We start from the raw sequence: 17,336 nt of genomic DNA, 5'->3' as shown, positions 1-17,336 counted from the left end.
TTTTCAAAAGTACAGTGTTAAGAGGGTCAGGTCTCACTCAGTGTGAATTGAGTTGTGAAATTACTTTGATTCTTTGAAATCCTACCTCGTATGTGGCAATACAGGCTCTGCTCATACAGATGTTTTAACACGTAATAAATTTGCTGCATCTTTCAATCGCCATTCAACAGTATATTGGGAGTTACTCTTCAGATGCATGACGATATTCAAATACCACAGAAATTATTAATTAATACATAACTTGGGGCAGGGGGAACAACACAAAATTGATAATCATATTGCCATTGTAAAGAAAAAGAACTTTGCTAGTGTGTCGTTGAGTGTAGTTTCAGGTATTGACAGTGTCAGACCATTCAAGAGGAAACAATTAATCACCAGCACACTGCTAATCTGTCTCATTTTCCAGTTTTTGTATCTCATTTTGTCCAGCCTCTGTGAGGTAAGATAAGAGTCTTTTATAGGCTTCTCTGTTGAAAAAACCAAAAGAATGTAACATGTTACTTAAACAATCTCACACATCCTAGCAATAAGAGCACATGATTCCCAAATCCATTGTTTACATATCGGGATATTAAAACACAGTAACTTATCTTCCCCATCACCCCCCTCCCCCAATCTATTCATCTGCTTTGTTTGCTGTGAATTTTTAGCTTGGCCAGGTTGGAAGAAGAGTAAGGATTCATTGTTTATGGCTACAAGTGTAGCGAAGATGCTTACAAGTCTAGTTGTTTAGTAAAACATTGTGAAATATGTTTTTTTTTTTTAATTTTAAAACATGGAGTTTCCAAGGTTTAGATGAAATTGACATTCTGACTTCATCATGTTTGCTATCCAATTTCTGCATAAGAAATCTCTCTGTGACTCATGCTACAGCACAGTGATGTGAGCCACTGGCACTGGAGTGCAGACTGGCACAGACATAGATTCAGCCCATCATCCTCAACAAAGGGCAATGACTGTTTTAAAATAAACCTGGAATTCAGAAGAGGACTGTCATTCAAGTGCATTTTCCAGAAGAGTGCATGTGTGTTGACGAGACTTTTCACCTCAAGTTCATTCTAATACTCTCCAACCTAGACAATATAAGTACTATTAAAGTATTGCCTCTGACATTTAGGTCTATTCTAATTATATATCTTTTTCATGAAATACTAACTTGAGCAAACAAAACTGCAGTTTTCATACTAATTCCTTGCAATAAAAATGTTGGACATCACCGCTATAAGCATCTAATGCAACTTCTGAACTTTGTTGCTTTTATATATATGGGTTTACGCTTTAATGTCTACAATAATTGCACAGAATATGTTAATATAATGTTATTTAGTGGCCGGGACTGAAGAGAGAAAATCAGTTATTAGTATTCTTACAATAAAATGTTCATGGATTGCCTTAGACTGCTGGGTAATAGAGCACATTCTAAATACAAATTATTAATACAAAATATCAACAACAGGTTAGATAATACATATGTTAAGCGATGAAGCTAAAAGAAATTTAGCTCTTCAGAAATTTCCAAGCATATATTTCAGGAAGCTCAACCAACCTGCTTTTTTTTCTGTATTTTCTAGGTAAAGGGATGACTTTTACCTTATTAGCAGTGTAAAAAAAAAAGTGAAAGTTGGCTATGAAGTACATTGTCAAAAGATCAAATGCAGGTGATATGAAAATCCTGCACAAAATGGTACTTTAGTCTGACCTTGGGTGAATTCCTTTAAATAAAAGCAAATGTATTTGTTGTTAGAGTAATTAATTACAAATTAATTACATTTATATTTAATTATATATTTAATTATAATTACAAATGAATTAAATATATTTTTCGTTAAATGGAAAAGTAATACCCTTAGACTACCTTTTACTGACTCAAGAGTTACATTCTTGCATGACTCTGTCTTTCAGGTTTTTTTATAGCCCAGGCCATGCCGACGTGCACCTCAAAACTTCTCCAGCCTGAGGCGTGAGTAGGATCCTGGCCTTTGAGTAGTCCCAGTATGTGCATTAAAGCAAACGCCAAGGCCACTTCCTGGCCCAGACCCACACGATGGTCAAGGTCCAGCTTTCCAGTGAGCAGAGCTCACAGGAGGAGCCCTTTGGGCTCAGGTCCTACACTGGGCAGAGCTTCCTAGCGTTTTGTAACAGCATTTATATGGGTGCTGAAAGTTCAGTGCTGCATCTGCACCCAGAGACACCGTCATCTGTGCAGAGATGTTCACCTCATGTGCCATTTCCTCCTAATGCTAGATGGAGTCACAAGTCAGGTATCTCTGTCCTGAGTTCTTAGGGGCCAAACGGAGGAAGTGTGAGTCTGCTCTGCCTATCGGAGAGGGGAGATCAGCCTTTTCTGGACATCAAAACTCTCCGATGTTTCTATTATAAAAGAACTCTTGAAATTAACCCATGGGTATTTCTTTTCCAAGCATCTCGGATCATACATCATTATATTGCAATTTTAGGTATGACCCATAAAGTCCTCTAAAACAAGGACTGACAGGAAAATTATTCAGGGTAGGAATTATTCTTTTTTCTGTTTTGCAACATGCAGTGCAGTGAGCAGAGGCAACCTGGCCTTGCATGAGTTCTGCTGAGGTCTGTAGCCCTACTGTCAAAACATCTCTGAAAATATTTAGATAGTGTAAAACCATGAAAGGCCTGAGTGAAGGGAGATTTCTGGCTCAACACACTTAAAAAAAAAAAAAATCACTCATTTTTGAGTACCTGCGCTGCTGCCTAACATTGCCTTCTTTCAAGAGAATAAACTACTTCTGCTTATTATCAAAAACCAATATTAAATAAAAATCAAACCTCTGTGCAGCATTTCTTCCAAGACCTTGTTTGTGCTCTGAATCCTTCAGAGACTGTGTAATTGTGGGAATCAGGCTGGTAACGAACGTCTGATCCAAGACTGCCACTGTTTCTAGTATGCTGAAAACCCGGTGATCATAGACGGCGGTATAGTCCTGGATAAACTGCCTGAGGGGGACACAGAGGCATTTAATGCAAGGTCAAAACTAGATGCAGAGAACATGCCAAGAACAACTGAAGAGTCTAATCAGAACAAGCAATCTGGCTGCATGGCAATTTTCATATTGTTATACTGAAATACTCTACATGGAATACTTTCTCTAAACCAAGCTATGCTTTTGAAGGCTAATGCTAAAAATCCCACGTTTATTTTCAAGCAAATTGTCAGATTCTGCCGCTGTTTCACCAGGTCTGACTTGTTCCAGAGCACTTTACTTTGGTAAAACGTCTGTCTGAATGCAAAACTAAAATATATATTAAAAAAACAAACAAACAAAAAAACACCCCAGCAAACCAAGATACCTAGATTCAAGCCTGTGGAAATAACGTTAGCATTTCTTATAAAGCTCCACTGGATCTTAAGCAGGGCAGACCACTGTATGGAAGTGCACTTGTTTGTCTTCCTGAGAGTTTGAGCTCTTTAAAGATCACAGATTACATTTGAATGAGAAGAATTACCCTAAACATGAAACACCCCATGGAAGTGATGTATCACGTAGAGGGAGATTGGCAGCCCACAAACATCCATTCTTATTTCAGTGAGTCTCTCTTGAGCTTTCATCTAGGCATGACCCAGTGCAGCACCAGTGCTTAGGTTTGCAAAATGTCTTTAGGTCTCAGGTCATGCAGCTCTTCTACTGTATCCATAGAAGAAACTGGATTCACTTTGCAGAGGTATGGAATAAGTATAGTTTATGTTACAATAATCTGTTATTTATTTGTCCCAAAATCAAATCAAATCAATCAATTCAATTAAAAAATAAAAAAAGCTAAGCTTGTTGTATGAGGATTTGATCTCCAAATTAGGCATGCACATCTTTCACAGCACCTAACACTGACCATCCCCATTCATGAGAAGTTTTCCCATTGCGGCAGCAACACACCTCTCTATTATATACCTTTCAAACCAGTACCTAATTCATCAGAAAGAAGGTATGTTTCTCTCCTCTGCTTTTTTTCTCTGGCTTTTTGGCCAAGCTGTGTTTAAAACCCGTGCCAAAAGCACCATTATTTAAATACCATAAACAAATGACAATGCAGTATGTTAAGGATAATTAGTTATTTTAAAAAAACATGTTTGCTGTCAATTGGCTTGCAGTAGCTTCACTGCCAGTTGGCATATTTTCTGGTTACCTAAATACAGAAGTCAGCTGGGTGGCACGTTCTCCTCCTGACCCTGCTTGGCAGCCTTCTACCACGTACTGTACAATGTCTGTAGATATTTTTTTAACTGTAGAAGAAAAATCACAAGATTCACACAGAGCTCTTGAACTGACCATCTGGAGAATGTCTTTCATGAAGACTACAATTTTTAAATGAGAAAAAAAAAGGTTTTATCTTACTTTGATGCACAGGAAATGACTGTGAAAGCAGTCAGTTAGATTCATTATAAAGAACAAAATGAATCATAGATTTATGCAAAAGTCGTATTTTCACCACCATTATCCTTTAAACATACAGTTTTTAAGTACACTATGGTCTCTTTAAGCCAAAGCAAAGAGACACACACTTAAATAAAATAGAGAATTTTATTTAAATGCAAGTTCTGCTTGTATTCTTTAATCATTCCTATTTGAATTAAAGAAAAGTGGTCATGGGATTATATCCTGCCAAAAGCTATATAGATCTACTCCTTACTTTCAATGATAAGTATTGTTCTGAATTCCATCCTGCCTCTTTTTTTAAGGAGAAAAAAAAACCCACAACACAAAACCCCACTATTTTCTTCTCCCTAATTGTTTCCAAATAAATATTCAAATTGCAAGATACAGCTCTTCCTTTACAAAGGTGGAACTGGGTTGCAAGGACTTTTCTACAAGAGTGTGGTGGAGCCCTGCCTAGGCAGGCAGCGAGAGGGTGGCTGCAGCAGCACAAGATGTTCAGCTCATTCTACTCCACGGCACATTGCAAAGTAGGTGCTATCAGCTTCAGGCAGATATGGCTATGACGGCAAAAGGGGGAAGAAAGGTGTGTGATGATTCAGCTAATTTCCTAAACATGTCTCGTCCTTGAAACTTTTATAGGCCAGAATCAAAAAGTACTTTATTAGACAAAATTCCCAGGAGAAGTCAGAGGTGAATCCCCAGTTTGCTTAACGCTCCCACTTTGGCAGAAGTGGAAATTTTGAGCTTGTGCACACGTGCACATTCATTATACAACTGTGGGGTGAACAGAGTGCTTCATTTTTTTAAGAAGCTAAAAATAAAGAAGTTCTCATTACCAAACAAAGCACGCTAAAGAAGAAAGAAGACTCAAAGATGCCTTCAGAGAGCAACATGCTACTTTTAACCCATTTATAATGCCTCTACTGGGAGAACGTACGCTAGTCTTATTTGGTCTCAAATCTTTACATGCAAGAAAACTTCCACAGTTACCAAGTCTGGGAGAAATGAGACGGGTTTAGAAGGATGGGGAAAAAGGAAATGCTCTTCAGGTTCCTGAGAAGTTGATCATTAGTTCATTAGAGAGCAAAACAAGACAGGACTTCTCTGCCTTTTGGAGACAGACCAATTAATGAAAAAAGAAAGCCTGCCCAGTTTATCTGGCCAAAGTATCTCATTCACCTCATCTAAGAGTCTCTGATATTGGGATGAAAGATGCTGAGCAGTACAAAAACGTTACAGGTGTGTGGAGATGTATTTAAAGCAAACAAGCAGCTTACCTTGTAACTCATTAACCAACACCATGCATTTCAACACGGCCGGGAGAACTAAGTCAATGTCACATAGTTCAGTGCTCTGGGTTCTCTGAAGTACTTCAAGAATGAAAGCAAGAACTGAGGCCAAGCGAGGAGGTGGAGCGTTACCTTTGAACTGCAGGTAGTTTTCACTGGGAAGACAAAGAAAACCAAAACAGAGTCTATAAACTGTTTTTTTCCATTCAATGTAAGCACCATACACCTTAAAATAACTTTGTGATATTTCAGCAGGAGGCTTATTACAAAGATTTCTATCTTTATCTAGGCTCGACTAATGGCTTCTATTTGTCTTAGTCTTGGAACAACTCCCAATTTATCAGAGGACAGTGATGCCTTCTGACTCTTCTGTTGAGGGAAGTGAGAAACAGCAGCTATAAGAATTACAGTTAAAAAGCCAAGTGTGACCATAAAAGTTAAGATATAAAGGCAGTTTCATAAAATAACTGAAAAAAATCCAGAGAAATCAAGATTCTAAGACCTTAAACCAACATCCAAAATACAACTGTTGTTCAATTACTTTATTTAGCTTTATGTGCTTTTGTCAACTCACAATCCAACTTGTTATAACAGCTCTGCTGTTATACTGGTACTGTTATTTTATTTTTGTCAACAGTATGTTGTAACGGGACAGCAAATGTCTGCTTTTGCTCCGTCACAATTAACACAATCATGTCCAGTATAAAATTTGTCACAAAGATAAAAGGTGCCCTGTCAATCTGCAGCAAGAGCAAATTTTGACATCACGCACACTGAATGCTCCAGTTTGAACGGCTTGATTTGTTAGTTTTCCACAAAAGGATTTAAAAGTCTGAAGTACTGTTAATTTGACATTATAAATGACTTCACTGAAATCTGAAGACAGGTTTAAATTGAGACGTTCAAGCCAAAAAATGCAGGTAAAAAGAACAGAGCATTTATTAATCAGTTAGCAAGCGCACTCTCAAAAGCTGCAAAATAACTTTTTATATATTTAGTAGTAGCTACCATTAGCTACCCAAACAGGGCATGCATGTTTACTGAGCAACGCATCAATTAAAAAACACCATCTTTGTTAAAATCTTAGTAAGGCTTGCTTCTGCCACTTTCAAATGAAACCTGATTTTCAGAGATCTGAGCATTTCATTGCACAGCTTCAGAGCACTGGTGTAACTTGGCAAATGAAAGCTGTAACACTTGAATTCTATATTCCTTGTATCATGCGGTCTTACTCACTTTAATATTAGCAACTCTGAAATCTTCTATCCCATTAACTTACAAGGAAAATTTCACACCAATTTTTTTTTTTTTTTTTGGGTGCTCTTCCACTAAAATGGTTTTCTGAACTGGATAATACACCCCTGATCATTTGGTTCAGTTTCCTCTGTGCAGCAGCAAGATATTCACTAGCTTTCAAATGGCAAAATGGCGAGCGAACTCTGTATGTGTTTATGTGTAGACCTAGTGACCGCCTCCTGAGCACCCAACAGTTGCGCATCAGGCTGCTGCTCAGTTCTGAGATATTTTCCCCAGACCACTAAGGAACGTTTCATGTCTTAAAAATCACCAAGTGCCATTACATTTTCAGAAATTTCTTTCTACTATCAATCTTAAAATTCACCCATGCATGCACACACTCAAAAATAACTTTATTAAGATGACAAAGTTAGAGTGTTCATAAGTTAAAAACATATCAGAACTAAGACTGTGAAATCTTAATTCACTCCCTTACTATGTGATAATACAGGCTTTACTTACAGGACTGCCTATCATAGTTACTTAAGATCAACACTAAAATTCTTTTAATCAACATGTATACACACTCTTTAACAAAGAAAAAATATAATTACCTTGGATATAAGCAATCACCTTATATTTGAGAGGGTTTAATTGCTCTCCCAACACAGACAAAAGGTACAGATTCTTCCCTATTCTACAGTACATAAATTAAAGCTTTGGCCTTTCAGCAGCAGGGACCCAACATTTATAGCTGCTGTTGACATTGCGCAAGTAACGGTGGCACAGTTAACAAGTATCGTTTTGCTCTTCCCACAACCCAAAGTTTCCATTTCCCCTGGGTAGCTGACACACCTATGTATATCCTGACACTTAGAAAAGAGTAATGAGGCCTCCCATATAAAGGTAACTGTGGCAACTACAAGCACTACGACTCTGTGACCCTAAATACAGCCTGAGACACAAACATATGATAATGTACATTACAGCGCAGTATTTCTAGAAAAATACTTGCTTTTCATGTGGCCCCACGCAATATTTTTTCTTACAGTCTAGGACCTCCGTCCTCAATGACTCTCTCACTAGTCTCCAGATCTTCCCAGTTTCACTCTCCTGCTCTATAGATATTGTCCTTCCTCGCACTGAGAGGAAAAACAGTGGCATTCCCTTTCTCATTAGCTATCTGTGAAATCTGAACAAGTGATGGTTTTTTACTTCACTGGTCCTTACTTTACGACATGCAGAGTGGTCTTCCGTAGACGTAGCATCTGGGGGGCTGTAATGGAACTGCATAAAGCAGTCAGCATAGGATGCTGTCCGGCTCCAGGCACAGTCGGAGAAGAAGGGAGAAATCGTCCAAAATACTGTTGAATAATGCTCCCAAGCAGTTGATTTAAATAGGCACCCTGAGTTTGGGACTGACAACATATAAAGGACAAGCCCTGTAGGAAAAAATTTTAAAAGTGAGAAATGGAACAAATTTTTAACAATATTTTTGAACCAATCTTTAACAACCGTAGGCTAAATACCCGCTACACGTTGTGTAAACTGCTGCACACAGAGTAACTACTGCATGACAAATAAACATCAGTAATTTTCTGCAGATATGATGGTCTACAAATGCAGAGAGCCAGGGCAAGCCTTGCAAAAGAGAGAAAAATCTTTTACTAGACTAATATATTGGATGATAAACTTTGGAACATGCAATCTCCCCTTCGAATTTGAAATAAAACCTTGGCATTTCAGATCTGAGAAGTGTTTCAGTGCCCAAGACTTCCTCGTTTCTTTTTCAACTCTGTGCATGGTCTAACAAAATATATTAGTCAGGTAAGGTTTATGAAGGGAGAGAGAGAATACCTCATCTGTTTGTTAAACACCGTGTGAAATTTTTGTATGAATGACATAGCAGAAAAACGAGCACTTAGAATAGTGGTCTGACAAGAAAAATTTTGCTCATAGTGTGAACAAATTAGGGTAAATTAGGCATTTATAAGGGATTTAGAGTTTTTTAAAAATGTTTAAGGCCAAAACTGCTGTCATTTATCCAATATAACCTATATTGATTCAGAGAAAAATCTATAATGAAAGTACTTGTCCAGAAAGTGCCTATCTGAACACTACCCATAGTTATACAACATATACACGGTATGCCTCTGAAAAAAGAGTATTCTTCTTACTCGTACAAGTTGCTGTGAGAGAAAGTTAAGTGTTTCCTTCCCCTTCCTTTGATTACTGAAAGGAAGAAGAACAAATCACTAAGGAAGAAAAAAAAAAGTCCAGTGATCTCCTATCGCAAGGGTCACAGTCAGCGGCACAAACAGAAGCCTCTTGAGAATTCAGTTTTCACAACAGTTTTGTCCAACAAGAATAATGGCATAAAAGAAGTTCAAGCACAGGGTTCCCTAGACAGCAACTGCAACAGTACTTCAAACTTCCACTAGCATTGCAATTCAGTCTCCAGTTTTGGCAGGAGGAGTATCTGCCTGCATATTGATGATTCCTGAGGTAAGCTGATGCCCCTAATATATGAATGAACAGCTCAAGACAAGCTGCTTTTGTTCTCCAGCTACTGACAAAGAGTACTTCTGTTGCTTTTCGTAGAGGAGTCCCTGCCCCAAAAGATTTTAATCTATCCCTGTCTATGTGAACATGACAGAACAATTCTTTCAGCAAAAAAGCAAGCTGAGACATAGCTGAGAGTCGTCTTGGCACTTTCTCAAAATGGGGAGTTCCCCCTCTTGGTTCCACAGTAAACGAATACAGGAAAACATGAGATGTCAAGAAATGAGGTGCTTCAGGATCTGCCTGAAGACTTGCTGCAGGTGGCCTCGCTTGATCACAGACATGTTTGGTTAGAGTTTAACTTCACATACTTCTAGAGTTCCTTGGTAATTTTAGTAAGTCCCAATGATAAAAACCACACTTCCTGAACTGGGCCTTTGATAAGCAGTTCAGATTCTCTCCGCTTTCGTGTACATAAAGCAAAATTTTATAGGAAAAAGCAGTCACTGCTTTATCAGAATTCTTAAAAACATCGCTTTGCAAGTAGCAGACGCAGAGCCTGGTACAGATGACAGATTATTTAGTACGTAAACTTGAATGCTTGATGTTTTCAATAAGATGTTGCAGCGGGCATAAAGAAGAGTCACCTGTGCTTTCTGTAGTACAGCTCTTACAAGAAGACAGAAAATATTGCATAAACCCCAAATCAGAGCTGGCGCTCTTAAGACTCTAGACTATTTTAACACTAGAAAAAAAAAACGTGAGGAAGTGTATTAATCTATCTGATAAAAGGGACACAAAGAGCATCACAACCTTACAGAGGACATCTGTAGGAATACACGAAGAACATAACACCTGTGAAGAACTAACTGATAATTACTAAAATGAGAGAGTTCTTCAAATTGAGGATCAATAAACGCTACATAGTATGAAGAAAAGAAGGAAGAAATCAGTTATTATTAAATAATGAGTTACTATTTTTAAGAAATGATCCTAAAGATACTTAATTGGTGCAATAAAAAGAAAAAAAATATCATTTAGGTATCTGAAGGAACACTGACTAATTTTTGCAGATCTTCTAATAGCTTCATTTGAAGATGGATGAGCAAACCTAACCTGATTCTTCATAAAAGCATTTTTTTTTTTTTTTTTTTTTTCAGTTGAAGCAAACAGATTCTAAATTTTGGGGGTGTGGGATGGGGAGAGATGTAATCTGAAAAAGGAGGAAAGGATTAAATAAAAATCCCAACATCCTTTCAAGAGCATTACTGACTCGACTAGAGAGGGAAAAAAGGGTGGACGTTAACTAGTGAATTTTTTTCTTCAGTTATCTGATAAGGATAGAGAGAGGTCTTGTAAGGACAGTTGTTAAGATGCATTTAAAAACATAGAAAAGACCTTTTTTCAGTAACCTAATGTTTTTTTTAGAAAGTATTCTAGGTTTCTTTTTGGTGGGTCACGCAAAGATGCTGGCTCTCAAAAAAGATGTAATTTTTAAAACCACATAGTAATACAAAATTCTCTCTTCAGTAAGGACGATCCTCATCATTTTTCTTCATGAAAGTTACAAGATTAGCACCAACAGCTTCCAAGATACAAATTCTTTTTTCAGGTGAGAGAACAGTGAGAAAAGTCACCTTCCATTTTGTTGGGAGCCAGGAAAACACCCTCAAACAAAGAAATCCTTCTCTTCTACATTGTAGAAAAATCCATGGAATCCAAGAATCATCACACCTTTGACCCTGATGCTTCGACTGTTCCCTGAAAGTTTCCAGAATAGAACTTGGATTCCTCTTTTGGACATGAAGGTCCATTGACTGTAGCTCAACACTGTGTTCTTTATTTTGGACTCTTCCTTTTTCTTACAAAATGCAGAGAGCAACTGACCTGCCTAAGGTCTGACAATGCCATGTCCCAAGTGGCACAAGGGATAAATTACCAACACTGCACCGTAGCTGCAAATCTCTGAGTACAATGGCAAAACATCCTAGGCTGTGCTGGCTAAGGATGCGATTACAAGGAAATCACACGGAACTTTCTTCTTGTAAATCCCACCAGTAATTAACAGAGATGAAGGAAGCTACTGTTCATATGAGAGAGAAAAGAAACACATGCTACTGGACTGCAGTTCTGGACCAGAGATCTGAAATCAATCACATCAGACCCCTAGGACAATCCCTACAAAGCAGATGGACTTTAAAGGGTTGATAGAGCCGCTCACTTTTTCTTAACTATGTTCTTTAGCCATCTTCTGAGGTTAAAAAACCCCGAAAACAAACAGAAAAAAACAAAGACATTTTAAGGGGAGCAGAGGGGCATGGCAACATCTGCTCCTCATTTTCGCAGAAAGGCAACTGATTCCTGTGTGTGTTCACTGCAGGAACCTTTTGTGGCCAGAGCTGCCTCTTTCTGCTGATTTATCCATATATCTGTAAATCACCTGTGGAGAGCGAGGAACCGATTAGTATGGATTACTGGAACTATTCACTGCAGAAATGCCAAGCTATCTAATGATGACTTATAATATCAGTCCTGCTGTTGGAATAAATCTGCTGTTCACCAATTAATGTTGTACAATTCCTATTAAACACATACTATAATTCACAAATTGTATTAATAAGCTTGCTCAAATACCAGACCACAGATGTGGCTCACAGGAGGGCTTTTAAGGTCTGATCTCTGACAAATGCTGAGCCTGCACAGACCCATTAAAATCACTGGAAAATGTATGTGCTAAGCACTACTTAGAATTAAGCTCTTTCACCACTCTCCTGTATTTAGATAGAAATCAACCATCTTCTGTATTTGGACAGGATTAACGCTGATAAATCAAGCACGGTATCTTACCATCCCCATCATTACGTACATTATGTGTATTCCATGCACTCACACTGTATCCTGCAAGATATATTTAAACTGCTATTTCTTCTCTAAAAGAAGTTGTGTACACTGCTTCCATTATTTCCCATATTATTGGTAAATGTGTACTAAAATTCCTACAAATCATTCTCCAAGAAATCCATCCAAGAGCAATCTCAATATGAAATTTCCCATGGTAGGCTTCGGTGACCTGCTATCACACAAATCAACTCAACTCAACTTCTTTTTACAGTGTCAAATACCTAATGTTAGATTTTACATGCCTCACTATCTCGTAATTAAGAAGAGTTCCATAAAATTATAAAAAGGCTATTCATTCATGTTCTTCATGCTTTACTTTCTCAAGTCCGTCATTCAAACAACTCTGAGGACAATTTTGATATTATATCCCAACAAAATCTTTCTTAGGTCATCAAGTATTATCAAAACAGATGATGCACAGTGAAAAATAATATCCAAACAGTAATCCCTTAGGCAAGAAAAAAAAATATCAGTTTAAACGTCGCAAGAGCTAAGCTGTTTTGACAGGGCAGCGTCAGTGATCGAGTCTGAAGGAAACTTCTAGATAAGCTCAACGCATAGTGGAGAACAGACCAATTGCCCAGTAACTGTCAAAAGACACAGCTGTATAGCCCAAATTTATACATACAGTAAACACAAACATAACAAGTAAATACAGACAGTCTGAATTGAGGAGAGAGAAATGCAATGCCTAGTCTTAATTAGCATATTTGACAACTATTTGTGCTTGTGTACAATTAAACAGAGCCTATAATTTAAATCTATTAAAAATAAACCTGAAGGTATGAGGTGATGAAGGTGGGTGAGATACTGTCATCAGTTTTGATGAATTGTGAGGGTAGCAATAAACTATGTCGAGGATAGAGAAGGAGCTTCGTACGTTGTCCTACAAGACGAAGAGTTGGCCTCCGCCATTATCGGGCGGCGAACAAAGGCGATGCCCTCTCTTAGTACAGCACAGTGACAACAACATTGTCCTTGTTTCTAAGGCTGCCACCAAAGTCGCACGGCCAGTTGCATTACCATTACACAGAGTATGTGACTGTCTGGGGAATCTTTTTCTATACAATTGAGGAATTCTATAGGATTTCATAAAACAGCTCCATCAATGAATGTGTGAAATTAATTACCTGCTAGCAGGGCTGATTTCAAATCCTTTCAAAACCCACGTAGAATAAACCACATTAAGATTAGTTGTTAAAAGCTCTGGAAAGAGGGAAGTTTTGCTAACCACTGCTTGCAAAATAAGATGTTTTCTGAGATCTAAGGAGGTTTTTTTTGGACAAAGGAGGAGCAGCAGGCACTGAAGGAACTGAAGAAGGCGAATTCAGGACAAGAAAAGAAGACTGAGATGGAGTCTGGAACTTTTCAGAATACTGGAAAGAAAAAAAAATAAAAAATTGAGAAGACTTCTGAGTGGAAATGCTACTCCAGTGTTTTTATGCTTTGACTATGAATAAAGAATTTGCATGTATAAGAAGATATTTTGCATGGTTGCCAAATTCCTGTCTCTTTATTTTCATGTAACTGCCAAAGGATTAAGTTGTAAAATAGGGTATTAACAAGGACAGATGTATAGAACGATGTTTGTCTAACATTAGGGTGAATTAGGGCTCCTGCACTAAAATACCACTGCTCCACCTCCACGAATGGGCACCAGACATGGGGCAGCCACCCAAGGAGTGTCTGATCACACATCTCACCAGCAGTTTAAGGCAGTCAAGGTGGGGTTATTCCCAGATTCTGTTTCTCCATCTTTCCTCCCACCACGTTTACATGCTTTCCGTCCCACATATATCATTTTATCACTTTTCTGATATGCCTGTTTGGCTTTTGCTGGGGAGAGGTTTGTTTGGTTTTTTGTTATTCACAGAATCATCAAAGCAAATTAAATAGGAATGCACGTGGGGGTGAAAGGGAATTAATTTAGCTTTAAGACAACTGTGAAACGATAACCTGAGAAGTCAGAGTGCCTAGAATCCATTCGATCTCAAAGGAGCTCAGAAGTAGTCCTAAGAGAATTTTTTTTTTTTAAACATGATATTGAAATATTTTCATTTTGAGTTGATGCTAAATCAGAATTTTTCCACTTTCTCAAATAAAGGGAAGAAAGTATTTTGGAATGAATAAAGCATTTTGAAGCACTTAAAAATCTTGGAACTTTTTAAATACAAACAATTAATAAAACGTAGAAGGTTCCATATTGAAATAGGAAAATTAAGTCTTCTCCTCTTTGTCTTCTCTCCTCAAAAGTGTTTGTCAAATTAAAGAATTACTTGTTTTCTAGAAGCAGCATTTGTCTAAAATAGACTATTTGGTCAATAAGATCATCTAGCTTAGTTGGAAAGCACACAGACTATGCAGCAGACTGCTGAAGAGTAAGACAGTGAGGTCAGGAAGTCAGAGACTGACAAAGAAAACAGGAAACAAGGGTCCACAACACTTGGACTTCAAAACCAGCTTGAGTAGCTTCATCTTAAAACTACATCCGTATGTGCAGACTACAGAGAAACAGTGCTCTCTGACTAAAATACTAAATTAGCAGCTAGCAGACAGTCACACTCTGCAGTAATATCAGTGTCCAGATGGTCCTATATGTATGTAGCTTCTGAAAATACCTACAGAGGAGCAAAGCAAGTCATATTTTGCACATCATTACATAATCATATTCACTTCCATATGACATGCCATCGATCACAACGCAACTTTTGAAAGAGGAATAAATCCGAGGGATGTTTACAATGTCACCACTGCATTGTTTCACAATAAAATCCTTACTTTACGTAAGCAGTTAAGACTGCAATCAAAATGAAGACTAAGAGGGAAGAGGAAAAAGCAAGAAAAAAAGACCCAAGGATTTACAAGCAAAAACATGTCAACTTCTTTATTTTAAAAATATATCCTTTTCTCTTCCTCACTCACAGGAATTAGTTTCTTTCTACAGCATCACCAAGCCTTACAGGCTTTCAAGAGTGATAGGTAAGCTGAGAGAAGAATAGGAGGAATAACGGCAAGGAGGCTTTAGTCATGTAAGTTTAAGCAGCAGGAATTTCATTCAGGACAACATATTCTGAAACTATTAAGATAAAACAGTGCCATGATATGCAGAGGATTGTCTTTTGTTCCTAAGAGCAACAAAAAAAAGAGTATCTCATCTCTAATTATCTACAGCCAGTCAAGTCAGGAATGTTCTAAAACATTTGTTTGCTCTGTCATCTCAACAAGTGAACAAGTGTCTTGCCACATATTATGATTATTTGATCCACTATTTCAGAATTCTCTCACAGCAGAGACCAGTGTAAACAGCAGGTTGGCTAAAAGCTTCTTCCAAACACAGCGATTAGACTAGCAGCTCTGGAGCGTACCACAGCAGAGCTGCATGCAATGAGAGGAAAGCCAACGGGGTGGCATTTTTCCTTCCACTTCCACAAGAAGAAAAAACTCCTCTTGCTGCTTCTTTAAATTCAGTCAACGTTTATTTTGATTAGAGTAAAAGAAAACATCCTCTGCAATATGAATCTTTTCCTGAAAGATATGTTTCTCTGCTGATTAATAGAGTTCAGATACTTACCTGAAGATAAAGAGGCAGGCTTTCTTGAATGGCAGACAGCAAAGCCACAGGCAGCTCTTTGTCCTGCTGGAGCACAGAATGTGGGAGTAGCAAGCAATCCACGATGCGGAACAAGAGCTGCTGCGCTTTGGAAGTAGCCAGGATTGGTGCCCAGAACTTCACAAGACATCCTGTTGAAAAAGAATCAAGAAATTCCAAAGCAATTTAGTCAGGGGAAAAAAACAAAAAAAGATAAAACTAAGAAAGCCTAAAGAGGCAGTTATGTTAAATTAGATAATCCAAGAGTAGCAACAGCAACTGAAATGTCTCTGAAACTGAAAAAGTCTGATGAAGATGACTCAAAGTCCATTTACAGTTCAGCAAAATGAAAGTACTAAATTGATTCAATACGTTACAACTACAAGTTCATAGGCAAGTGAAGCTGCTTTAGGAAAAGCACAGTCATGATAAAGAAAGGACAGTCTCCCACATCCCTGCAGAAAATCTCGAGTAACCTTGACACACAACGCTATCGCAATCAGCACACATGCACTAAAATATTTACCTTACTGTGTGCATTTAACACATTTTACAGAGAAACGCTGCCTTTGCCTTCCCTTCACATTTATCTAACACCACTTGTGGCCACATCAGCAACTGCTAACACAGTGATTCAATGTTAGGAAAACATTAAGTATCTTTCAAATTGTATTTAATGCATCTAATTTGACAGATTAAAAAGAATGAGGGGCAGTCAACTCCATTAAACCAGCACAGTCTCTCCAGATCTTTGTGGGCTCTCAGTCCACAAAATGAGAGCCTCAGAGAACATCTTTCTTGTTTTCAACACATTAACATATCACTTGTGCAGCTTTGAGGCAGTTTTAAGATCTTGCTTTTGAGCTGAAAAAAAAAGGCAAAAAGGTGTTGATGTGTAAATGCCCTGACTTTGAGAAACATCTTTATCACAGGTGAGGTGTAATTTTTCTTGAGAAAATAACTCTATACTCATGAGTGTTAATACTCAAAATACAGATTAAATAAAACAAGATTTCTATGTAGTAGTTCCCACAGACACTCCTAAGTTTGTATTTGATTAGAAGCAAGGAGGCGTTTGCTGGGTTGAAAATACAGGAATATCCCAAGAAAATACGTTTAAGACTTCAAAAATACTGAAAGAGCAAAAGTAGGCTGCTACAAGGTATTATTAATCTATAAAAGTCATCCATTGCCATCTCTAAAAACAACACAAAACAACATTAATCTTGTGGAGTGAAAGAAAACACAATGATCAATCATAGAGAAAGAGAACGATCACTTAACAATACTTCTAATAATGTTGTCTAAGCTTCCTGTTTTGAAAGAAACACGCTCATTCCTGCTAGAAGTACTCTTTCTATTATCATTGCTGTGATGTATGGGACAGTAGAAGACACAATCTGACCACGG

General features: G+C 37.8%; 1 protein-coding gene across 1 annotated transcript in view; it reads right to left on the bottom strand.

Annotated features, from left to right (window-relative positions):
* Nucleotides 1-385: 385 nt before the first annotated feature.
* Nucleotides 386-17,336, bottom strand: part of MMS22L (MMS22 like, DNA repair protein) — a 99,416-nt gene continuing 82,465 nt past the window's right edge. Inside the window, exons 20-25 of the mRNA XM_086608170.1 lie at nucleotides 15,909-16,078; nucleotides 8,165-8,376; nucleotides 5,687-5,853; nucleotides 4,159-4,255; nucleotides 2,806-2,973; nucleotides 386-467 (exon numbers count right to left, since the gene is read on the bottom strand). Of these exons, the coding sequence (XP_086464296.1) occupies nucleotides 386-467; nucleotides 2,806-2,973; nucleotides 4,159-4,255; nucleotides 5,687-5,853; nucleotides 8,165-8,376; nucleotides 15,909-16,078 (896 nt within the window). The remainder of the gene's footprint in view (nucleotides 468-2,805; nucleotides 2,974-4,158; nucleotides 4,256-5,686; nucleotides 5,854-8,164; nucleotides 8,377-15,908; nucleotides 16,079-17,336) is intronic.

The sequence above is a fragment of the Tauraco erythrolophus genome, chromosome 2 (assembly GCF_009769465.1).
Source record: "Tauraco erythrolophus isolate bTauEry1 chromosome 2, bTauEry1.pri, whole genome shotgun sequence".
Classification (NCBI taxonomy): domain Eukaryota; kingdom Metazoa; phylum Chordata; class Aves; order Musophagiformes; family Musophagidae; genus Tauraco; species Tauraco erythrolophus.
Note: the sequence above shows the minus strand (reverse complement) of the source record. Positions and strands in the feature narration are given on the sequence as shown.